The following is a 24,205-nucleotide window of genomic DNA, read 5'->3' as shown; positions in this document are numbered from 1 at the left end:
ATATGTGCTGCAGTCTCAGGTGTTCCACTTCCATAGACTGAATATGCTATAATAAATGTGTGTGTGTGTGTGTGTGTGTGTGTGTGTGTGTGTGTGTGTGTGTGTGTGTGTGTGTGTGTGTGTGTGTGTGTGTGTGTGTGTGTGTGTGTGTGTGTGAGAGAGAATAGATGCTTATACAAATAACTGTGTAGCCTTTAAGTGATATGATGAGACAATATGAGACAATGACAAATTGTGATTGACAACTCTGTCAAGAAGTAGTGCACACAGCAGCTTCAATCACCAAGTGTGCTATTAATGTGCATACTGTGCTATTTTGTCTTTACCTTCTTACTACTGCAGGAGGAGCAGAAATGTTAGTCTTGTGTTTACTCGAGATAAACAAGCGATATCATAATTCGCCAGAAGAGGGAGCCGCAAATCAATGAAAATCGGCGGGGTCGTCTTATTAATGTTCTGAAGTTGAAGCTTATTACAAGGTACCCGTTTTTCTTTAGTATGTGTGTTTGTTTCACATAATGTTTCACGGGCTGTAATACTATAATATACAGTTTCACTTTCTATTACATCTGTGATATAGTTATCAAAGCCTTTAGGTTATGTATGTGTAAATAAAGGCTTGTTATAAAGCCATTTGTTCTGAGGGAGAACCTGGGGAGAACCCATAACATTCAGTTGAGCAGACTTGGTCAAAAAGAAAATAACTTGACTCGAGGGGTAGCATCTGATCTGTTCATCCGACCGAAAAGAGGAGCTGGTGGGGTGGGGGTCGAACCAGGTCAAACAAAGCATCTCTCAAATGCTGGTACACCCGCTCCAGTTTTAATGTATCCTATTGGTGGGTGCAGACAGACGGGGAGGTCCTTACAGATGCTGCTGACTGGGGGAAGTGAAAGCGTCAAAGTCAAAGAAGCAGCTCCAGTTCAGTCAGTCAGCTGGTATAGTTGATTATACCATCATCGTCGTCCACTGATAACACCCTTGACGGCAGAGACGTGCACCCTATGAAGATTGGAGACAAGACGACGCCATAAAGGGCAGCTTCAGATTGTGTTCAGGTATTATTAACGTTAGCTACTTGCTAGCTTGCAGCTGCGCAGATGGCTGCAGCCTGTATGAAGAAGAGCAGTTCATCATAATAACAGCTACAGCTAACTTTAACGTTACTTCGGTCGGTTGCTACAGCATTGCAGTTCAAATGTACAAATGTACGTGTCACACTACGTGGGAGATTTAAATTCCTCACGAATCGTTCAATGTTATTTTACGTCTTTCGCCCGCAAATAACGTGTTTGATTAATATAGCACCTGTTGTTTATCGCTGCCAAGTGACTCATCCGGGCTATATGAGGCCTGTCTACATTTTAAAGGGAGTTGTTTACTGAAGGGTAGACTTATTACTAGACGAGTTCTCAACCTTGACAAGCACTTGGAATTGTGGGAGAATGACTCGGTTCCACAGATAAATATTGTGAAAATAGATGTACAAGCTCACAAAAGATCGGCGATTTTCTTATATAATTTGACAATTTGGCCAATGTTTGACCAGTTCTTATAGTATAATATAGTATATTTTTTATTTGAGGTATTAAAGGTCCTAAAAGTCCTTAAATTGTCACTTCACTGTCACCCATGGGGTCACCCCCTCAATCATGTGCACAGGTTGAGAACCACTAGATTAGACTGGTTGATCTGGAATTGCACGTGTGGTATGCACTGCATTTTAAAGTCTTTTGCCATTTGGTGATGTGTAGAGGGGACTGGCATTACAGTTGAACGCATGTGCTGCTGCTGTTGTAGCCCCATGTGTTTCTTTTTTCTTTTGCAGGCAGAATGAACACCCTTCCTGGAAAAGCGGTATTGTCACTATGCAGGCGCACGTCGACAGGTGCCATGGGAGTCTTGGCAGGCTCTCCTCCTGGCCTTCCTGCCCAGGATAAGGCCTGCTTCCAGGCAACCCGAGTTTGTCACTCGGGAACCAGCCATAAGGGCAGCGTCAGCACCAAGAGACGTGGCTATGATATCACCAGAAACCCTCATTTAAACAAGGTTGGTTTCATGGATTGTGAAAAGCAATTTCTGATCAATGCATAAACTGATCTGTGATTTCCATCCAACAGCACTACACAGCTGCACTCCATCTAGAATCATCCTGGCACAAACATGCACAACTGCATGTAATCACTTCAGCCCTGTGTCATTCAACTCAAAACCTCATCCTGTCCCACAAATGCTATCCCCACTTATTTCTTAAAAGAGGTCTGGTAGACTATTGGGCCTAGTGTCCACAACATCATGAATGGCATTCTTGCCTCAGGTATTGTACCAGTATATCTCAAAAAATAAGTTGTGGCTCATTGATTAATGGATACCTCTGTCTTAGCAAACTACAGACCTATTTCAAAACTTCAGTTAATTTAGAAAATCCTTAAACTGTCCTATCAGTCTTTTGTACAGCATCTTTTGACACATTTTCTGAGTCGGCATTGTTGAAATCAGACCACTGATTCTGATGACTGCAATTCTGTTTCTAGATTTAATCTGTGCAGCACTTTATATAATCCACTTTATATATAAATAAAGATGGAATGGATTGGAAACGTCCACAAAGTAGTGACTCAGGTTTGGCTATAGCAGTAGTGACTACTGCTATAACTGTATAAACAGATTTCTTTCGAATGTAATTCAATTAAATTGAAAAAGTGCACAGAGACATGTAGTAACAGTGGATTCTCTGCTTTTTTGAGTGACTTGAGTTACAGTTTTAGGAGGACAGCGTGAGATAGCACTTCCTTCCAGTCCCTTTGCTTTGTCAGCACTATGCTGGGAACTGGTCCAGGAGTTCAGTTCACTACTGAATTCCCTTAGGTGGGGATTTTATTTTAAAGCAAGTAAGATTTGATTTTTAATAGTTTCAGTACATCTTTTACTGTCGTAAGGCTAATTTCTACTTTGTAGAATTGTCGTAGGACCATGCAGCTTGCGAAAAATGACAGATTTTCAAGTGATGCAAAGGTGAAATTAGGCTTTAGTTGTTTTCAACCAGTGGACAGAAGCAAGCACTTACAGTATGTGCTGTGTTAAATGATAGTCAGGTGTACTTTGAAATCAGTGATGACATAACTCGATTAACGGAAATCGGCCTATGATCATTATTGTCCACAAAGGTAATGCAATTTACCCCTTATTTTTTATAGTACTATATTGTATGGCATAAGCATATTGGGCTGGACAATGATATGTTAACTTGCAGAGAAATCTGTAATTGGGTTTGTTTTAGAGATGTTCCATATTGGAACATTCCAATATCATTTTTCCTTTCCGATACCACACACACACACACACACACACACACACACACACACACACACACACACACACACACACACACACATCCGAGGCATTGTGCCACCCATAGCAATAACACTTTTAAAGTGAATATACAGAAGTTCTCTCCTCACATACTCCGTTTCTCTCTCTCTCTCACTCCTGATCATCTCTAATTACCGTAGAGATGATCAGGCAGGCTCCCTTAATGGGTTTACTTTAGTATCTATTTAACTGCTTACTCTGTCAAGTTAACTGGTTAACAAGGTAACTGTTAATCTGTGACCCTGTCTTCTCTCTCCCTCATAGACTATGTTAGTGTGTTTATGTTGCACGGTGCTATTTTCAGTTTGCTCTTGACACACTGCTTTGTCTACAGCATTAGTTTTAGTGACTTCTAGCAGACCTTTTCATCACCTACTACTCTGTCATAAATACGAGTACTTTTAAATGAGCATGTGCCATATGAAAATGGAGCCAGGCAGAGTATTGACATTCTGATAGACTAATAGTGTATACCACATCGCAAAACCTACACGAGAAAACATCGGATTCAGAAGAGGCATGAATGTCAATGTACTTTACAATAGACAACCCTATTTGGTCGTTTTATTTCCTACAAAGCTCTTTGGCTTTTGCAGGCATACAAGAATGAAGTAGCAATGAGAGAATGTACAGTAGGAAGACATGAAAGTGGAGTGTGGGCAGGGGAGGGAAGCCAGGCTCCCATGCGATTGGATAGAATAAATAGATTAAGTCTTGCACTACCCCCATAACCCAGTGGAAAGACTGCCAGCCTTGCATGTGTGTAACCGCACTAATCGCAACCAGGAGGCAGAGGCGGGGTCAGAAAGTTTACCAGGACGGTTCTCAGTGACCTGGCCCAGTATTGTTTTCTAGTGATTGTCACTCAAAATGATCAATTTCAAATTGTCAATGATGTTTTTTCATTATATAACATTATTAGTACTTTACTGTAAGTTTATATAATCTCTTATAGGGCCCTTAAGGCTTTACACATTAGACAGAAATATAGCATATAGCCTTTGTGTAGAATGGTCATTGAGAGACACTTCTTAAGACACAAGACACCATGACTGTGTAACGTGTAGGGCTGAGCTTGTTGACCAGCCCTATATAAATCTATAACTTAGATTCTGAATAAACATGGTTGAAATATGATTTGTGTTATTCTGTATTACACATCAATGTAAACGTTAATCATCAACGTTTTAAATGAATACTGAGCAGCCAAAGGGATAAAAAGGCGTTTTCCTGTATTTGGGATGTATGAGTCAGATTTAGCCCCGCCCTCTAGCTCTATTGATGGAACCAAGTGATTCATTGTGGTGGAACTTTGGTTTCCTATTTGTTTTGGCTTAAAGAGTGCTGGAGTGAATACTTTCCAGGAAAGATATTGCTTAATGGTCACTCCTCCGCCTTGTAGGGAATGGCATTCACCCTAGCGGAGCGCCAGCAACTGGGCATCCATGGCCTGCTGCCACCCTGCATCCTGTCCCAGGATGTCCAAGTGCTGCGTATCATGAAGAGTTATGAAACCCGTGTCAATCCCCTGGACAAGTGAGCACATGCGTATACTCATACAGTACACTACACAGTAAAATCTTCAGTATTAATTTATCCATTTGTAACCAATTCGTATCAAATGCACCCTTATGGGTCCATTTGGTTACATTTGTACATTCTCAGAGTTAAATGAATACTCTATTCTTTACACTATACATTGTAAAATATGAAGTAATGCCAAGGATTATGACTGGTCATACGTACTGTATGCATTGAGACTTGCCATCTGTAGGACTAGAAAATCCACTATTTACTATATGCACATATAGTATGACACCCCCCTCCCCCCCTCACACACAGGTACATCTTGCTGATGACTCTGCAGGACAGAAATGAGAAGTTGTTTTACCGTCTGCTGACATCTGATGTAGAGAAGTTCATGCCCATTGTGTACACCCCCACTGTTGGGCTGGCCTGCCAACAGTACGGCCTTGCGTTCAGGAGACCACGGTGAGACAAACGCATCATACATATGACAGCGACCGGAGTTCCCTTGTGGAATCAATAACTGTCATCTAAAGAATAGATGGGTCATAACATAAGCACCTTACATTGCTGGGGCATCTGATGACGCTTATTGCTATGGCTACCATAATCAATACAACTAACTTCATATTGAACAAATGTGTCACAGAGACATCCCGTGGATCGATCGTTTCCTCTTCCACACAGTGTTACTATGAATGGAAATGTGCATACTGTACTATACGTTACCTATGAATTGTACAGTTCTGTATCACTTTTTAAAGACATCTTTACTTAATTCTGCCAGTTTACTTAATTTACAAGAGTTATGTTGTTGTACTTTTAAGATATGAAACGTTATAAAGGGGGTTCAAAATGTAAGGGTGTGTGGAAATGTTCCGTTACAGACCATTGCTACGGTTAGATTACTGTATTATTACAAGGCTTTGTTGAATATCTAATTGGTCAGTCAGTGCACTCTGCAGTCTATTAGTTCCTGATAGCAGAACGCAGCTCTCAATAACAAGACGAGTATTCTGCCTCTGTAAACATGTCAGGAAGCATATGTTGGGTTAAAAATGTTGCTTTTTTTTCATAAGTAACCATTTAATAAGCAGGATAATGTATAGTAAGCATGTCATTACTGGAAAATAAACTGATTTATGAACCTGACTGCTTTACAGAGGGCTCTTCATTACCATCCATGACAAAGGCCACATTGCCACTGTGCTCAACTCCTGGCCTGAGGAAGACATTAAGGTACTGCACTCTGTCCTCTCAGATTTAGATTTGTACGTCGGAGCTTGTTTAGCGTTTTGTTAATTGTGGTTAATGTCTCCACCCAGGCGGTTGTGGTGACCGATGGGGAACGTATCTTGGGTCTGGGTGACCTGGGAAGTTACGGCATGGGCATTCCTGTGGGAAAACTAGCCCTCTACACAGCCTGCGGAGGTGTAGCTCCCCAGCAATGTCTACCTGTGCTGCTGGACGTGGGAACTAACAACCAGGTGCTTCAGAACTGTGAGACCTTTCTGTTTGGGGCCTCAATATCAGAATAGAATTATTATTACTACTAACATGACCTTGGCTATGATTGATTTGAACCAATGCATATATAAGCAGTGATTGCAAAGCACAGATTTGTGTGTGGTATCATGCAAATCATGTGTAATCATTTATAATAAACAAAAGCAAACATCCGCATTTGTTTTTCTGATCAGGAACTCCTTGATGATCCCTTGTACATTGGACTTAAGAGCAAAAGAGTTAGAGGAAAGGAGTATGATGATCTTATTGACGAGTTCATGCAGGCAGTGACGGACAAGTGAGTACTATCCTTAGGTCCATTTGGTTTGATTTGTACACTCTTCTGAGTTCAATTGACACTTAAGGGCCCTTTCTTAACCGCACAGCGTTGTGCCATGGCGCGTGCTCATGTGGCCGCAATGTATTAGCACTTGGCGGAACATGCCCTGAATTAGTAATGTGTGTGTTTTGGGCATTACATTAACTAAACCAATCCTTGTCGACTGCCATCACCTTTAAAAACTAGCTGTGCCCAACGTGATGCGCATTCTTATTTAGCAGCATGAAGATGTTTCTCCCTCTCTTTCGCCACAGAGCTCTCCAAAGTACGCAGTGCGTACAGAGTAGACATTCTCTGCTTCATTGGTTGCCTGCCTGCTGCTAGAGCTGCACTGAAGATCTTATCTGATCTACAAGCTCACATTGTGCGACACGTTGTATATCAGATATTTTCCATCATCACTCGTTTAACACGCAAGGCAACTTTAATAGGACTTTTAATAGGATTAATGAAGAATCAAGTGCTTGAAATGCCACCACAATTGCTGAACGTGAGTGTTCAGATCGAATGGATTTTGATTGCAATCAATGTGTGCGCATTGTGAACCCACCAATCCAAACAATGCACCCCGCTCCCTAAATAAAACAATCACATAAGACCAGCTTCAAGCTGGTTAACTTATAAATGCAATGTCTGTGGGGATCGCGTCCTGATCACGCCAGACCACACCTCATTTTAAGATCAACACACGACCATGGGCAAAATCAGCGCAAGATCATTTGGTATCTAGATGACACTGACGCAAGGCATGTGCATCAGGGGAACGGTACCAAAATGTGCCTTGCGCTCGGCGTGATGCGGTTTTGCACCACTTTGCGTCAGGCTGAAGATGGAAGTATTTTACTGTTTTTTACTGTGTATGTCACACTCGAGGTATGGGAGACCCCACCACCCCGAGTGTGTGTGTGTGTGTGTGGGGCCAACAGAAAAGTTAAATGTATTTATGTTTTGTGTGTATGTACAGTATGTCTATGTCAATTGATGTTTAATTGCGTCATCACTTCACAGGTATGGGATGAACTGCCTGATTCAATTTGAGGACTTTGCCAACATCAATGCTTTTCGAATTCTCAGCAAATATCGCAACCGTTACTGCACCTTCAATGATGACATCCAAGGTAATGCTCAGTGTTTTGTCTTTCCTGAAGCCTACAGCCACATCACCGTACTGTCCTGACCTTCATGTATTTTCAAGTTGCTGGACTACATCCAGCTATTGGATCAAGTTTCAAAATGAGCAGTGGTATTTGGGTTAGGGCAGAGTAATGCCTGATTGTTATTGGCTCTGCAATCCAGAAATTGCTGCTGCAATCCAGAAATTTCATTTAAAACAAATATAAATAGCACATCTGCAGTGGATAGAGGTGGTCACCCTACTATTCCATTGAGAAATGTAAACCCTAGAGTTGGGTAGGACACCTAATGGTTGACGAGCACTACTGCCTGAAACTTATGATAATAATAATACATTTGATTTATAACGCACTTTACATTTTTGCAAATATCAAAGTGCTACAGGGTTTAAAAACATGGCAGAAAAAGCAAAGGCAACCAAACAATTACATGGGACCCTATTAGGCTAACTAAAGGGTCATGATGAGCACACCATCTCCCCTGGGCAAGCGGAAAGGCTGGTAGAAATGTGGTCTCATGTGGAAGACCGGGCTTGAATCCCAGGCAGAACACAAAAGTTGTGGGTTGCACTGCAGCTTTAACAGTGATTGGGTGCACTGCCAAGATCAGCACTGTGACATTTTAATTATTATTATGTTGGTTAAATAGTATTACATAGTACCTAATAATATAATTTGAAATCCTTTCTACATAATGTATTTTTAATCTCTTTGAGTTGCTCACATGATCTGTATTACAGATCCACAATCTTTCAAATACTCTCTTCAATGGCTGAGCGGCACATTTTATTGTCATTCTTCTGTCATAGGCACAGCCTCAGTAGCAGTTGCCGGGGTCTTGGCTGCATTGAAAATCACCAAGAACAAGCTCTCAGACCACACGTTTGTGTTCCAGGGAGCAGGAGAGGTAATAAGAGACTTAAAGTTTGCCTGTGATCATTTTAAAGGAGTAGTTCACCCAAAATATTACTTATTTTCTATCAATTACACACCCCATGAAGCCTTGAATTCATGGAGATTTTGTTTTTGTTGTAATTCCTGAGCCAATAATTCAATGACCAGGTGGCTGGTCAGGAGGAGGCTACCGGAGACTCCACTGGCCATCAAATTATTGGCTCAGGAATGCGACAAAAACAAAAAGATGAATCCATCATGATGAATAAAAATAACCGCAGGACCTGTCTTTAAGTCCACCCCTGAGACCCGAGGCTTCGTCTAAACCAGTGATTCCCAAAACTTTCAGCTCGAGATCCAAAAGAGAAATTGGGTCCCCGTCTCCCTGCGACCCAAACTACTAATACTGAAAATAGACGATCTACAAAAACAACGTGTGATGCGACCCGTTGTGGGCTTGTAGATCTGCTATTTTCACTACTTTTTAATTATTTCTTTTTATGGAAAAAGGGATGGGCTTGTTACTCGCGACCCCCAAAAAAATGGGTTGGGAACCACTGATCTAAACGGTGAAGACAGAAGCTAGTTATGGGAAAGGAAGTTTGTTTATTAAAGGATCCCCATTAGAGACACATGAATGAGCCTCTAGTCTTCCTGGATGTAAATATAGTAGTATGGCTTTATGTGCAAGGTGTTGATTTGTGCTCCTCCTCTCGCAGGCTGCTTTGGGTATTGCCCATTTGCTCACTATGGCGATGGCAAAAGAAGGTGTGGCTAAAGAAGAAGCCGTCAAGAAGATCTGGTTGGTTGACTCCAGAGGTCTCATTGTAAAGGTAGTATTGCTGTTTTTGACTCACTCACTCACTCACACTTTTCTCTGTCACTCTTCTCTTATACAATCCCAGTTAGGTTTAGTTAGGTCACCAATGAATTCTGCATGAAAAATGTAATTCATGCATCAGTAAAATATGCAACATACTCCAGCTCCACATGCATTGCTCTTATTACATTTGAATAAAAAGAGAAATGCATATGGTGCATCATACTGTATGTACACATTTATTTCTATTCTACTCAGTGATCAGCAGCACTTCACTAAAATTCCTAGAGTGCATTAACTTCTTTCATTGAATAAAACCTTTTTACCCAATATAGGGAAGAGGCAATCTCAACCATGAGAAGGAGGAGTTTGCTCACGAGCACGCTCACCTGAAGACACTAGACGAGGTGGTGAATACCATCAAACCCACGGCTATCATAGGTGAGCTTCACTGCACGTCACTCCACTTAGTAGAAGTTAACTCTGCTTTCTTTTAGAAACCTATACCTTACAGCTGCTTCAGTTTAGATATGACATAGACGCTAACTGTTTGTTTGGTCTTCTGTGTAGTGGTTAAGTCAGTTAAAGATTCCTGGTTTGATTCTCGTTCGGTAACATATCTTTTAAGTTTAGGTAATAATTAAGGTTAGCTATTTAATTTTGGTTATGGTTAAGCACTGTTAGCATGGTTATGTTGAGATGGCTGACAGATATGATAATACTTTGGTCTAACTTAACCTGATTGCCCATTTGATCGATCAATCAAATGAGTCTTTCTGACAGAAAGCCCTCTGTGAACGTCTCCCTTTGGCCATCACACGTCACCTGGTTGGGGGTTTCTCATGTAGCACTAACGGCCCTATTCTGGGCGCCGTCTTACCCATTATCCCTAAACTTCTTTGCCATTTTTTTACTATTTTGAAAAACATTTTCAAGTAGTTCAAATAGCCAAACTACATTGACACATTGTGAGCTTGTAGATTTGCTATTTCAACAATTTGAAAATGTTTTTCAAAATAGTAAAAAATGGCAAAGAAGTTTAGGGATAATGGGTAAGACGGCGCCCAGAATAGGGCCGTAAGAGTACTGAAAAGTACTTAACAAAACTGTTGTTTTCAGTTGTGTTTTTAAAAGCCCCCCAAAAAACAGCTTTTGGTAATAATGGCTGACTGGTGAAATTTGACCTCCACCTTTTGCTTAACATAACTGCAATTATTAAAAAGTATTGCAAATATCTACAAACTCATTTAATGTATTGGTTGTTTTCAGCTGGTGCACTCTTGCTTAAGTTTGTTAGTTTCAATTGGTAACTTTTGCAAGCCCAATACAAAACCACAGTCATGGATATAATCTATGATGGATCACACAAATGCACATAATAAAGTACTCTACATCACAATTATACACTTTAATACACATTAGCGTCTCTGCTCACCAATGATCCGTCCGGCTTCTTAAACAACAACAACGCACTGAGGGACGGAATAGACGCGCCTGCGCATAAAGGACGGTTGACGTACTTCCAGAGTGTATTAAAATATGCCCTCCCAAAGGCGGCTTTAGATTGTTCTACGTCTAAAACCCAGCCGAAACATGAACACATTATTAAACCACAAATCACCTCTAAATCTCTTTATAATAACAAAATTATTCTCCCGTCCCATAACCGCAAGAAAAGATTGTATACTTATAAAATAGATAAATAATAACGTAAAAGATGTAATAACCTCGACCAACCACTAGGGAGATCCATCCACTTACAAATAAACTATAAATCACCCCGACCTGTAAACAGGTGAAATATAATTCCAAAACTATATAAAAATAGCATAAAAATAGCATAAAACCTAACACCTCCCACTTGGGCTATAGGTTTACTAAACCGAAGAGGCCACACATAACTACGTAGTATTCAAACAATAAACACACACATAAATAAACATGCTCTTAAGCTGCACCACAAAATGTAAAGCCAACTGTAGTAAGGCACTCAAAATAGAATAAACAGAAAAGAGACGTTTTACTTTTATGAAGCAAATATAATTTACCTTTAACACTTAGAGGTCGGCACCACCGCCTTCCCCTTACTGAGTGCTGGTTTACCCTCTAATCACTCAGCTGCCTCAAGGAATACCCACTAAGTCAACTAAAAACGGAATACACACACAATTATCCAGTCCTTTTGGGTACTCTCACTGAGGACTTCCCAACTTATTGTTGGTCTTCGATTGGGATGAGAACCACCAGCCTCCGCACGTCTCTGTGGAGGATGGTGGATGGCCACGACACCCCGTCTTTCCTCATCTGGGACCAGCTGATGGGCAGACTCGGACATGTCCGCACTGTGACGTCTCGGACGACTCCCTGGCCATCCGGAAACGCCTCCGCAACACGACCCAGCCGGAACCGACCCCGAAGAGCGTTCTGGTCCGCCACCCATACCAGGTCACCGACAGCGACGTTCCGGGCCGGAATGTGCCATTTCTGCCGGACGTACAGGTGAGGTCCTGCCAACTGGCTCCACCGCCTCCAGAACTTGTCCACCTCTAACTGGACTGCTCGAAGTCGACTAAAAGGGTAGGTAGGGAAATCAAAACCCTTGGTATCTCCCATGGGCCCCACCCGCCCCAACAACGAGTTGGGTGTGATAATGTCCACCGATTCATCCAGAACTTGAGTTCTGGCTCCGATCGGCCTCTCATTTGAGAGATTAGCAGCGAGGTAGAGTAGAGTCTGGAACTCCAAGGTAGACAGATCCTCATTCTGTCCCACACTGCTCAGCGCCCTCTTCAGAATACGGACGGCTGCCTCCGCCGCCCCATTACGATGTGGCGAGTCCGCTGGGCTAAACTCCCACGCCCAGTCCGTCCCAGCCCCTGCCGCCTTTCGTTGGACGACATCCTGGTTTATGACTGCCAGGAAACTATAGAGGTCCTCCAGCGCCGGCCTGGCCCCCACAAAATTAGTTCCCTGGTCCGACCACTATTTTCTGGGATGGCCTCTCAGGGCAGTGAATCGTTGGTATGTCTGGAGGAAGCCTTCTGTAGAAAGGTCATCTACTAGATCTGCATGTATCGCGCGTGAGGCCATGCAGCTGAAGACCACTCCCCAGACCTTCTTCTTGGTACGCCGCTTCACCACGTCCCTGACTGTATAAGGGCCGAACAAATCCAGCGTGGTATACTCGAAAGGAGCTGCTGGACTCGTACGCACTGTCGGAAGATCGCTCATCACCTGAGTGTTCAACTTCGCTTTCCTCTTCCGGCAATGCAGGCATGAGTCGATCACTCTGCGCGCGACCCTGGGACCCTGCACCACCCAGGCCTTCTTCCTCATCCGCAGAAGTGTGCCAGCGACTCCCTCATGGTTTGCACAATGAGCCTCCTCAGCAAGAAGAGTGCTTATTCTTTCTCTGTATGGAATCAGCGGAACCCCGAGACTCTCCTCACTCACGGATTGAATACGGCCATGGCATAGTAATAGGCCCGTTACTTTGTCTTTACTCACTACCAGACGATTAAGAGTCGTTGTAGGGAAAGATGCCCCTGTCTGGGCAGCAAGGCACAAGTCTTTGAACGCCGCCTCACGCTCCTTGACTGAGAGCACAGCCTCCCACTGCACACGAGAGCCGGTCCTGCCGTGCCCCCAGGCATGTAGAATCCTGCGGACGTAGCCCACGGCCCCACAGAGCAACGATAAGGTGCGGCTCCTCGTTAGGTCCATCTGGTTCACGAGAACCGCTCCCCGCAACTTCTGCGTCCCATCATCTAACGCCGCTGCAAGAGGACCCACAGCTGCTTTTGGCGTGGACCCCACGACGTCGACCACCGCAGACCCTCCATCGCTGACTGGCGAAGCCTTTCCGTCATCGTTCTGTGAAGCTCCCTGGCGCTTAGCCTGAGCTCTTGTAACGACTGCAGAGAACGCCTTCCTCTGCAGCGTACTAACAGCCTCCCTTGACTCAGCAGCCACCTCCGCAGCAGACTTCATAGGCCACTCCTCTATTGACTTGGTCAGAAACCCGGGACCTTTTTGCCACAGGGAGTCTCCATCCAGCAGCTCAGGAGAACACCCTCTTGTAACGAGATCGGCTATGTTTTCACCTCCTGGAATCCACCACCAATCAGTCACAGGCCCAGCCCTCTGGATCTCACCAACCCGGTTTGCGAAAAAGGTCTGGAACCCATAACTGTCTTTCTGGATGGCACCCAACACCGTCTGGCTATCGACAAAATGGAACCACCTCTCCACCTCCAGCCGGCTCTGTTTTAACATAAACCCCTTTAGCCGGGTGGCAAAGACAGCTCCACAGATTTCTGCCTTCACAGCCTCACCCTTCTGATCAAGAGGAGCCAGCTTGGCCTTTGACTCCACCAGCAGGGTTTCGACTCCGCTTGCAGTCTCCCAGCGCAAGTAGAGCACTGCTCCATAGGACTCTGAACTGCCATCGGAGAAGGTGATCCCCCAGGGCTTACCCACCCAGCCGGGTGGCGTAATACACCTGGGGAAAAAGATTGTACTCAGCCGAGCGTACTCCTTAAATAGCTCAATTGCCCTCCTGCGAAGCTCGTCGGATAGCGGCTCATCCCATGTGTCTTTGGTCAGTGACCCGGCCTCCTGAAACGCTCTTCTCACCAGAATAACGCCCTTCTGTTTTAGGGGCGTAGCAAGACCAATGGGGTCATAAAGTCCAGCTACCTGACTTAGGAGCACACGGCGAGTAAGAGGGCTCGGTGTCTTCTCTTCCACCTCCTCCATAGTGAGGTCTAGCCCCGTGCGGATCTTCTTCTTTTTGACAGAGAAATTGATGGCCACCATGAGGAAAAGCTTGTCCTCCCCCACGTGGTAACCAACCCCCAAAGCCTTATTGTCCTCCTCACGCATCTGATTAGGCAATAAAATAGTCTCTGGCCTGGTCGGTTCAACTCCCTCCCTCCCACTTTGGCCAGACTGCACCCAGGGCTTAAGGTGAAAGCCCCCAGTAGCCAGAATGGCCTTAACCCCCACTAGGATCTCCCCCAGCCTCTTGGGGTCGTTGTGGGACACAAAAATGTCATCAACATAGGCGTTGTCCACAATGACACTTCTCTCATCCACCATGCCAATGAACTGCGGCAAGCAGGCAGTCTCGCGCATGGCCACTTGTGCGATACACCCAGCTGGCTTGTCGCCCATGTTTACTCGGACCACAGCATAGTCCTCGAGTTTGTCTTCAGGCGAGTCTCTCCACAAGAACCGATGCACATGCACCTCCTGTTCCTCCAGCCAAACGGAATTGTACATCTTGGATATATCACCGATGGCAGCATATTCTCCTTCTCGAAATCGCAGCAACACTGCTCGGATGGGGTTCAGGACGTCCGGACCTTTCCATAGGATGCCGTTCATGCTCACCCCCCGGAACTCCTGACTACTGTCCCAGACTATCCTCACTGGCGTGGAAACGGAGTGCGGGTTAGGCGCTACGAGGTGATTGACCCACCACACAGCTTCGCACCAATTGTCCATTACAGCTTTAGAAAGCTTGACAGCAGCCCCCCTCTCGATCATGTCATGCACTTGCTTTGCATAAGCCTCCTTCCACGCCGGATCCCGTCCAAGACGCATCTCCGACTTCAAGAACGTGGCCTCGACAGCCCTGCGATTATTCGGCAAGGTAGAGGGGTCCTCCTTCCACGGGTAACTGGCATCCCAGTGGGGCTTGTCACTGTGCACATCACTCAATTTGAAGGTCAGGCCTCTTTTGATGATCTCAAGCTCTCTCTCGTCTGCTAGAGACATCTCCTTTCCCCCAGGAGCGCACTTTCCACAACGACACCCGCCACACATAGGATTGCAGGCAGCCCCAATACTGTCCCACTCCAGCCACTTCATGACCTCCGCGTTGCAGGCGGCGGTGGTCTTAACCCCCACACTGCTGGGAACCTCAACTTTTACGGCCTCCGCTCTCATGGACCAGGCGAAATGAGTCAGTGCTCCTTTCTTCACGTCCTCGCACAGATCAGGATGTGCCCCACTGACGGTCTTCCCCAGTGGGCCGTCCCACAGCACCAGATCTCCGCACCTCCCCATCCATTTAGGGGCGAGACGACCCTCTCGGGCACTAATAAGCATTTCCACTTTGTGTGGACGCCTCAGCTCCCCCGGTTGGACTTCGTCTGGAAAGAGCTCCTCCAAACGCTCTGAGTCCGCTGTATAGCCCACTGTGGCGATTTCGTCAAGTCCATAACAGATCATGTCATAATTTCGCAAAGTTCCTTTCCTCATTTCCACCTTTAGGCCCACAGAGTACCTTTTCGTTTTGACCTTGGTCTCCATCCCACCCACCCCATGCACAACCAGCGTGACAGGCTCACCATCCAACCCCAGTCTTTCTGCCGCCTGGTGGGTTACATAGTTCGTGTCGGAGGCAAGGTCTATTAAAGTACCCACCCAGTCCCCCCGTCTAGTCGTCACATCCAGCAACATCAGGAGAACTGGGCAATCCTCTGGCCTCCCACTGTCCGCACACACCGTTGTGGACACTTTATTCGTTATTGCTTTGCGGACTATGGCCAACTGCTCCGGTGACAGGTGTGCCTCGGCAAACATGGCTTCTTGTTCAACCGTTGGACCCCGGGGGCTCCTCTTATACTCCACTTTAGCCCCCCCCTTAGCAGCAACGCCCCCCTTTGCATTGTCCTTGGGCCTGGTGTCACTCAAGGGTTGCGTTTTAAGGCATAGCATGTAGTGATGATCTGCCGACTGAGCATTGCCCTTTTTGCACTCCTCATTTCTGCACAAAAAGTTTCTCTGACACAACCCCTCATGGGGATCCAGGCACTTAAAGCACACTTTAGCCTTCTTCGCATGCGCCCTCTTGTCAGCAACACTGGCCTTCCTAAAGGTCCAGCAACGATACAACTGCCCAGAATGTTTATTTTCTCCACACGCCACACAAGGGCCCTGCGACGAGCTGCTCTTTTCCCCGCTCACTGTTGCCTTGGTGAATGCGCGCCGCTCCTGTGGTTTGTCCCCCGGCTTGCTGCGAGGCTTCGGCTCACCTGCCCTGGCATTGTCCGTTCGCCCAGTCTGCAACTGCTCCTGCCGCGTCAGGACCATTTTCTGATCACGAAGGAACTGCAACAGTCCAGTAAACCGGTTCAAAGCGGAGACCCTGTTTATTGGGTCGCACTGGAAAACAAGCCACCGTGTCTGCAACTCGTGCGGTAACTTGCTTTCAAGTGCACGGACCACCAACGGATTGTTGATAGCGCCCGCGCACTGTAAGTCAGTCAGGTCATCCAAAGCGCGTTCCACTTTTTGAATCAACTGCAAAGTCTCTCTTGGCTGATTACCGCGCACCACCGACATTTCCTGCAACTCCATGACGATGTCATCAGCGATGAGCGATACGTCCCCGTATCGGTCATCCAAAATGCGGAAAACGTCAATCGCGTCCCGGCAATAATCCACTCTCAGCTCGTCTTTCACCGCTTTATCGAGACTGTCCAGCAAGTGAAACAACTGCAGTTCTGGTAAGCCCGATGGCTCGGCCAGGTTCTGCAGCTTAATCCAATTGTCCCTCCAGCGGAAATAGTTCCTCCTATCTCCATGGAACTTGGGTAGGCTAAGAGGAACGAGCTTCAATTTTGGCGCCGCCGCCCTCATCGTGGGGCCCTGTGCGCCTGGCATGACAACGGGCACAGCGCTCGCCTGCCCCACTCCGCCGCTGCTCAACAACCCTTGCACCCGGGCAGCCTGCATCATGTTCGCGTCCCGCAGCGATGGCATTGGTGGCAGGCCTGGGGGATGAAACAGCGATGCACCTCCACCTAGCACATCGCCAGGCTGGTGGCCCTGACCCCCTGACGCCACACCAGTGTCTAGTGGCAAGCTTGGGTTGGTCTTCTCTCCTTTAGCTTTCATGCCATCAACAAGAGAAAACGTCTTCTCTCCTTTAGCTTTCATGTCATCAACAAGGGAAAACGTAGTGAGGTCAAGGACCCCAGACTCAGGGTGTAACTCGGAAGCGTCCCCATGCGGTGTGTTACTTCCACCACTAAAGCCACGCACTTGCCGTTTTAATGTCTTACTGACCTCTTTCCATTCCCGGTCATTGTCCTTGAGGCTCTCCCTCAACACACCCCCCTCATCCTTGGGGACAAAAGGGGCCCACTTGTCCGTTAGCTCCTCAAGTTCCGTCACAGAGGTCTCCAAACGCCTACACACGTCCTCGTACTGTTCTGGAGTTAACTCGCTCTGTTCCAGACCTTTGGCTCCGTCAAACTCACTATTGAGCCGGGTTTTTAATTTATTAAATTGGTCTGACACAGTGTCCCTCCATAATGTGGTTTTGAGTTGCTCCATTGTCTCTCCGAATCGTTTGCGACATTTACCTCCTTTCTCTTTCACCTCGGCTACTTCCTTGCTGTAGTCCGTGTCTGTATCCTCCTCCAAGGCACCCAGGTAGTCATCTGTGCTTCCCCACAATACATCATAACATGCACTTAGTCCCCTCTGTTCGCTTTTTATCACCTCTGCAGCAAATATGTCCAGAGAATCCTCAATCTTATTAGCTTTCTTTGAAAACTCTCTCTGTGCTGTAGCTCGCCTCTTTTTTAGGTCATCAAGTGTCGCCATTGTGACGCTCAGTGGACGAAATAGTCAGTGCAAACAACCTACACTACTTTTTTTTCTGTGCTCACCTTGAGAAGAGACCCCCAGATCCAAATGGCGTCCGTCTGCCTCAAAATGGCGTCTTGCAGTGCACACTCAAGGTATTTAGCTTTTAGCAAGTAGCAGCACGTTAGCTTAGCACAATAGTTGCAGTCAAGGGGGATTAGCGTTAGCTTAGACACGTTAGCTCTCCAACAAGCAACAGAGTCAATGGGGATTAGCGTTAGCTTAGCACGTTAGCTCTCCAACAAGCAACAGAGTCAATGGGGATTAGCGTTAGCTTAGCACGTTAGCACTCGTCGTCCCAGTTAGCTTAGCATCATAGTCAATGTAAACAAGCTAGCATGGATGCATTCTTTCTTCAGGTTTCATGCACATTGTTCTTCAGACAGACACAGTTCAATACTGGAGAACGGCTCTTTTAAGACCGTCTCCAGCTTATTGTTACATGCAACGTTAAGGTCACAAGCAACGTTATCACACAATGCACAGGACGTTGATAAACACGCCGTCGTTCTCGCGCGCGCGTCCTCCACTCGTCTCCTGCCGTCTGCAGCGGTGCTGTGATGTCGGCGACGTGTAGGTGCTGCGACGGATGGGCCTGTGCTTGCTTCTCCATGCGATGCAGGGACGGGCGTCCTTCCTCGACCCAGTCAAACCACCGACTTCCACGGGGATGGCGGGGTGTCGATCGTGGCGCAGCTCGTACCCTCCTCTTCCTCACATGGCCAGCGCCATCTTTTTGGCGATAACAACGGACGTAGCCGTGCGTACCTCGCTGCACGGGCTGGTCAATTGCTAAACTGTGGCTTACACCGGGCCACTATGTAAAATAACTGTACGGATATCTAACTTTAACCTGTATAAACCCCTCCGCACAGGGTGCTGTTTCAACCGGATTGTCAGTGAAAACCACTCAACCACACTGCAAATAAATCCAATAAATAACAAACTTGTCTTTTTGTCATTTATTCACTAAACACACTCATACAAATACAAACACACTTCTACCTAAACTGTGTACATTTACATTATATCTATGACCAGCCCGTGTACTTCACACACGAGGCGTTAGCATAGCAAGCTAGCAGCAAGCAATGGCGATTGTAGTAATAGCAGCAGTATTAGCAGTATTGGCAGGTTATTTTACTGTAAAGCACAGAAACACAAACAAACACAATCATCAATAACAGAACACATTACGGACAGCATCACCCACACAAATGAACATAATAAAGTACTCTACATCACAATTATACACTTTAATACACATTAGCGTCTCTGCTCACCAATGATCCGTCCGGCTTCTTAAACAACAACAACGCACTGAGGGACGGAATAGACGCGCCTGCGCATAAAGGACGGTTGACGTACTTCCAGAGTGTATTAAAATATGCCCTCCCAAAGGCGGCTTTAGATTGTTCTACGTCTAAAACCCAGCCGAAACATGAACACATTATTAAACCACAAATCACCTCTAAATCTCTTTATAATAACAAAATTATTCTCCCGTCCCATAACCGCAAGAAAAGATTGTATACTTATAAAATAGATAAATAATAACGTAAAAGATGTAACAACCTCGACCAACCACTAGGGAGATCCATCCACTTACAAATAAACTATAAATCACCCCGACCTGTAAACAGGTGAAATATAATTCCAAAACTATATAAAAATAGCATAAAAATAGCATAAAACCTAACAATCGCGATGAGCTTGCATGGTTACTGGGGGGGGGCTTTTCATTCCAGCTGTCGAACTGTGACAGAATGACTGAATAACATTGACATTTGTTGTGAGTGAACAAATGTTACCTATGGTTTGTCCCCTGATTTAATGTGCTTGATCAGGGTTTCAGTGATTTTTCATAGGCTTATTCATACAGTAGCTGGCCTATATTCTCTTTGAATAGCGCAGTTGATTTCACAGATTATCTGTGTTATGGGGTGCATTTATAAACACCACATGACCAGTGATGCTATGCTCATTTGGGAAGTGGTTGCACTCTATTTTAATGACGTCACATGCACGCGCACGACACGTGCACGTGCGCGCCCTCCCGCGCATGCGCATACATGTTCCAAACAACAAACAAACAATGTTTTAAATGTTACATAGTTCATTTAGTTTGTATTTACTTTTCTAGTTTAAGTTAATTCAATTAAAGACATTGTTGTACACACAAACACAAAAGCAAACGTAAAATAATCAGACAACTTGTTTACTTGAACTACTTTATTTTGAGGAGAAAAAAAACAAGCGCACTGAGAAAGGAGGCTGTGTGTGTGTGTGTGTGTGTGTGTGTGTGTGTCGGGAGGGGGGTTGAGTGAGTCAGGGTGAGACAGAGGAGAGGAGGGCGGGATGGAGATACGGGGGCAGACAGAGTTTGAGACGAGGGTGAGAAAGATGACACCTCCAATCTTATACAGTGTATGTGAGGACGTAGTTGAACACAGCTGACGAGCTGCGCTATTGATATGCTAAGTAGCCAGGTACTCGCTCGGCGCACGGATCGAGTGGGATGCATTCTTGCGTGCACGCTCGTGCACCTCGCGTGCACGCGCGTGCACATCCATGCATGTGCCTGCGCGTCCCCCCTGGCCAAATAAGTGGTTGCACGCCGTGCAACCGCGTCCACTGAGCATTGCACCCCTGCACATGACCACAATTTATATTCCCAGAGATCAGAAAACAGCTTTTGAATTGTCATATTATTGATATTGGGGAAAATTGCTTGAGATGTGATTCAATTCATTGTCCCTCTGAATTGAAGGAGTGGCTGCCATTGCTGGAGCATTTACTGAGAAGATCATCAAAGACATGGCATCCTTCAACGAGAGGCCAATAATCTTTGCCCTGAGTAATCCCACCAGCAAGGCAGAGTGCACTGCAGAGCAGTGTTACACACTCACTAACGTAAGGAACCCTCTTGTACTCAATTTAATTCAATGCCTTTGTTGTCATTCCAGGCGTAACAAAATGTAAATGTTCAACTCCCGAGTCAATGCACTAAAAACCCTAGAAACTATTTAATATCCATAAGAATCCTTTAGAAGAAATGGAGACATATCAATCTATAATACTAAAGCAAATAATGTATAATGTAATGTTTTGTGTAATGGTACACAAAAAGTAAAATTAGGGTGAAAGTGGAGCAATATGAGTCAAGAGACTTAAGTATGGTATGAAGCATATCATTCATTGTACGGCTATGTTAGATTATTAAATACAGTATTACCGCAAACGGTATGAAAAGTCAAATCGTTTCTTTAACTTCACAGAAATTGATAATTATTTTACATCAAGGGACCCGTCACCCGACTACTACTTCAGTAACCTGTCTTCCACTCATTTTCAGGGTCGGGGAATCTTTGCTAGTGGGAGCCCCTTTGACAAGGTGACACTGGCTGATGGGCGTACCTTCTATCCAGGCCAGGGTAACAATGCCTATGTGTTCCCTGGGGTGGCTTTGGGTGTTATTGCCTGTGGTGTGCGCCACATATCAGATGATGTTTTCCTCACCACTGCAGAGGTGAGTTATTGTGTTTTTATGTTTGTCACTGTAGAAAGTGATTGTGACATATATAAATAACTTGTTATACTGGGATGCACCAGTGTGTTAATGGGTGAGGCACCAACCACTACATGAGAGATGAGATACATCAGACCAACCATGTGTTGCATGTTTCCCCCCTCTCTAACCTCAGCTTCCTTTGCTTTTGTACTCTCATGTAAATAAAGTAAGCATAATATTACACCACAGTATGCGTATATGAAGGATTATGGATTCCAAATGAAAAATGTATTTGATTTATAAAAAGCGACCTGGAAAGCAATGGGAAAGAAAATAAGTGATATTTAACTTAAAGATTGTTTGATAGCAGACAGGCAAATACAGTAGTTGTTCCCCTCAGGGGTCAGTCAGTTCAATTTCACTGTGGTAATAATACATTTATTTTTACTCTAATGGTTTATACAATGGTGTAAATATAGTAGAAAGGGAAAAAAGTATAACAACCCACAAATCAATTGTGTTTTAGCTAGGCTGGTTTTCATGAGCATCCCTGTCATCTGTACTCCACATGTGCGCCTCTTCCACTTTTGGTGAGATTCTAATTGCTGTTTATCTCTCAGGCAATATCTGACATGGTAACAGAGGAGAACTTGGCTGAAGGAAGGCTGTATCCCCCTCTCAGTACCATAAGAGAGGTATCATTTAAGATTGCTGTGAAGGTAGGACATCTTTACATGTTTTCCACCCTCATTCCTTAAATTAAACAAAGTTTGTCACTTTTCTCCTTTGCAAATACTTGTGAGCCTAGGTTTCTACTCAAACATGACCCTGTGTCTACTCCACTTCCACTCTTTATTTCTCTCTCTCTCAGATCGTCGCCTATGCGTACAAACACAACATTGCTTCACTGTATCCTGAGCCCAAGGACAAGGAGGCATTTGTGCTGTCTCATATCTACAGCCCAAATTATGACGACTTCACTCTCGACACATACACATGGCCCCAGGAAGCCATGAATGTCCAGGATGTTTGAGTGCACCAATATTTCCTTAACATATTTTTGGCTGCATTTCATGACACAAGAGTCATACAATTCTTGTAATGTCTCCACCTAAAAAAAAGCTGCCAATCGTTCATGCCTTTTATATAGAATACTATACTGTTTTTTTGTAAACACTGGTATGTGTCTGTTCCTTTCTTGGATCCAAACAGGAGTTTAGTTCATATGATCATAAATTAATTGCGAAATGGTTAGTCAACCAAAGTAATGCACTATTACTTATTTTTGTCAGGATATTTCATATAGGAGATGTTTTTATATCAATGTTGTGCTTTCTTCATATCAGTGCCCTGTGCTCTTCAACTGACTGAAAACGTATAATATTTGTATAGATGAAACACCATATCTAGTGCCATAAGCATGTCCTGTATACCCCAGAAACCCGAACTGCACTCCTTTTGTCGGGTATTGCAATTTCATTGTGCTTCGCAATGACAAAGATCTTGAATCTATCCGAGCCCACCTGTTGTGGTATACGTTATCAGCAATGTTGAAGTAAAGAATTTTCTTTCTTTTACCATTTTTGAGCACCAGATGGAACAGGATATGATGCACAGAGGCATGTTGATCTCACAGTATGCCACAGTAGTGACCCAGCTAATCCATCTTGAAGGCACTTGAACTTGCCTGTTTGAACTCAGGATGTCATATCAAATTCTACTGAGTTAAGTCCTCTTCACATTGTTGATGGCTGACCCATTAATGAACACTTCCAAGATCATGTCTCACATCTTTTTTTCCTCTTTGTTTCTTGCACAAGTTTTTCTCTGAGGCTGTATGAGGCACCTACAAATTAACTAGTTTATTATTGCTTGTAACAACATAGAGCAGCTTGTGACCTCTTATAGTCATGGCTTGTTTTACACTCCTGTCACAGAAGGCAAAAAAAATACTAGCATATTGGACTCCCAGTCCCTGTCCATAACACTCATTTGTTAAAGTCGTATTTCTGTTTCTATTTAGACATTGTCTCTGGTTCCCTGTTAAAATGCTGCAAGACTGGGTAGCTATTTAAAGAATGAGGTGAACATGTGCTTTGCTTAAAGGTGAGTTGACTACTCAATTGTCATTTTTGATGTGTGTGGTTTTTTCTTTTCCCCCATATATTGGGTTTTCTTTTAGATTCATTTTGTACAAAGTTCTGCTTCCAGTGTTTCTGCCAAAGTTACTGATAGACATGATGAATCCTATATATTTTGTTTTCTCCCAGAGAAAATGATGATGTGCTAAGCACTGATTGTATTTATGTGAGAGTTACACATAGTGGGGTCGAGGAAATCAGAAGGGAATGTAATTCAAAATAAATATTGTTACTAAAATTACTCCGTGGTTTATTCTCTCTTTTGAATCACTTCCGATTACACTGTTTGGACAGTGT

General features: G+C 44.7%; 1 protein-coding gene across 2 annotated transcripts; it reads left to right on the top strand.

Moving 5' to 3' along the window:
• The first annotated feature begins 881 nt into the window (after nucleotides 1–881).
• On the top strand, nucleotides 882–24,149 carry me3 (malic enzyme 3, NADP(+)-dependent, mitochondrial). Of its 2 annotated transcripts, none has more exons than XM_084085308.1 (15): nucleotides 882–1,058; nucleotides 1,829–2,049; nucleotides 4,775–4,908; nucleotides 5,215–5,364; nucleotides 6,063–6,138; nucleotides 6,225–6,386; nucleotides 6,600–6,703; nucleotides 7,754–7,863; nucleotides 8,688–8,785; nucleotides 9,492–9,605; nucleotides 9,928–10,033; nucleotides 21,027–21,169; nucleotides 21,612–21,785; nucleotides 22,388–22,486; nucleotides 22,639–24,149. In XM_084085308.1, the coding sequence occupies exons 2-15, from the start codon at nucleotides 1,834–1,836 to the stop codon at nucleotides 22,798–22,800; spliced, it is 1,848 nt and encodes a 615-aa protein (XP_083941434.1). In that variant the 5' UTR covers nucleotides 882–1,058; nucleotides 1,829–1,833; the 3' UTR covers nucleotides 22,801–24,149. The 2 variants fall into 2 exon arrangements, with proteins under 2 accessions (XP_083941434.1, XP_083941435.1); XM_084085309.1 differs by having other exon boundaries at nucleotides 1,801–2,049.
• The last annotated feature ends 56 nt before the right edge of the window (nucleotides 24,150–24,205 follow it).

Source organism: Gymnoscopelus microlampas, assembly GCF_963454915.1.
Source record: "Gymnoscopelus microlampas genome assembly, chromosome: 17".
NCBI lineage: Eukaryota > Metazoa > Chordata > Actinopteri > Myctophiformes > Myctophidae > Gymnoscopelus > Gymnoscopelus microlampas.
The sequence above is the reverse complement of the archived record's forward strand: the minus strand, read 5'-3'. Positions and strand labels throughout refer to the sequence as shown.

Coding starts and splice junctions, on each gene's coding strand:
- me3 (XM_084085308.1), top strand. CDS start 1,834: ATGAACACCCTTCCTGGAAAAGCGGTATTGTCACTATGCAGGCGCACG. Junction 2,050..4,774: donor GAAACCCTCATTTAAACAAG/GTTGGTTTCATG, acceptor TCCGCCTTGTAG/GGAATGGCATTCACCCTAGC. Junction 10,034..21,026: donor CAAACCCACGGCTATCATAG/GTGAGCTTCACT, acceptor TCTGAATTGAAG/GAGTGGCTGCCATTGCTGGA.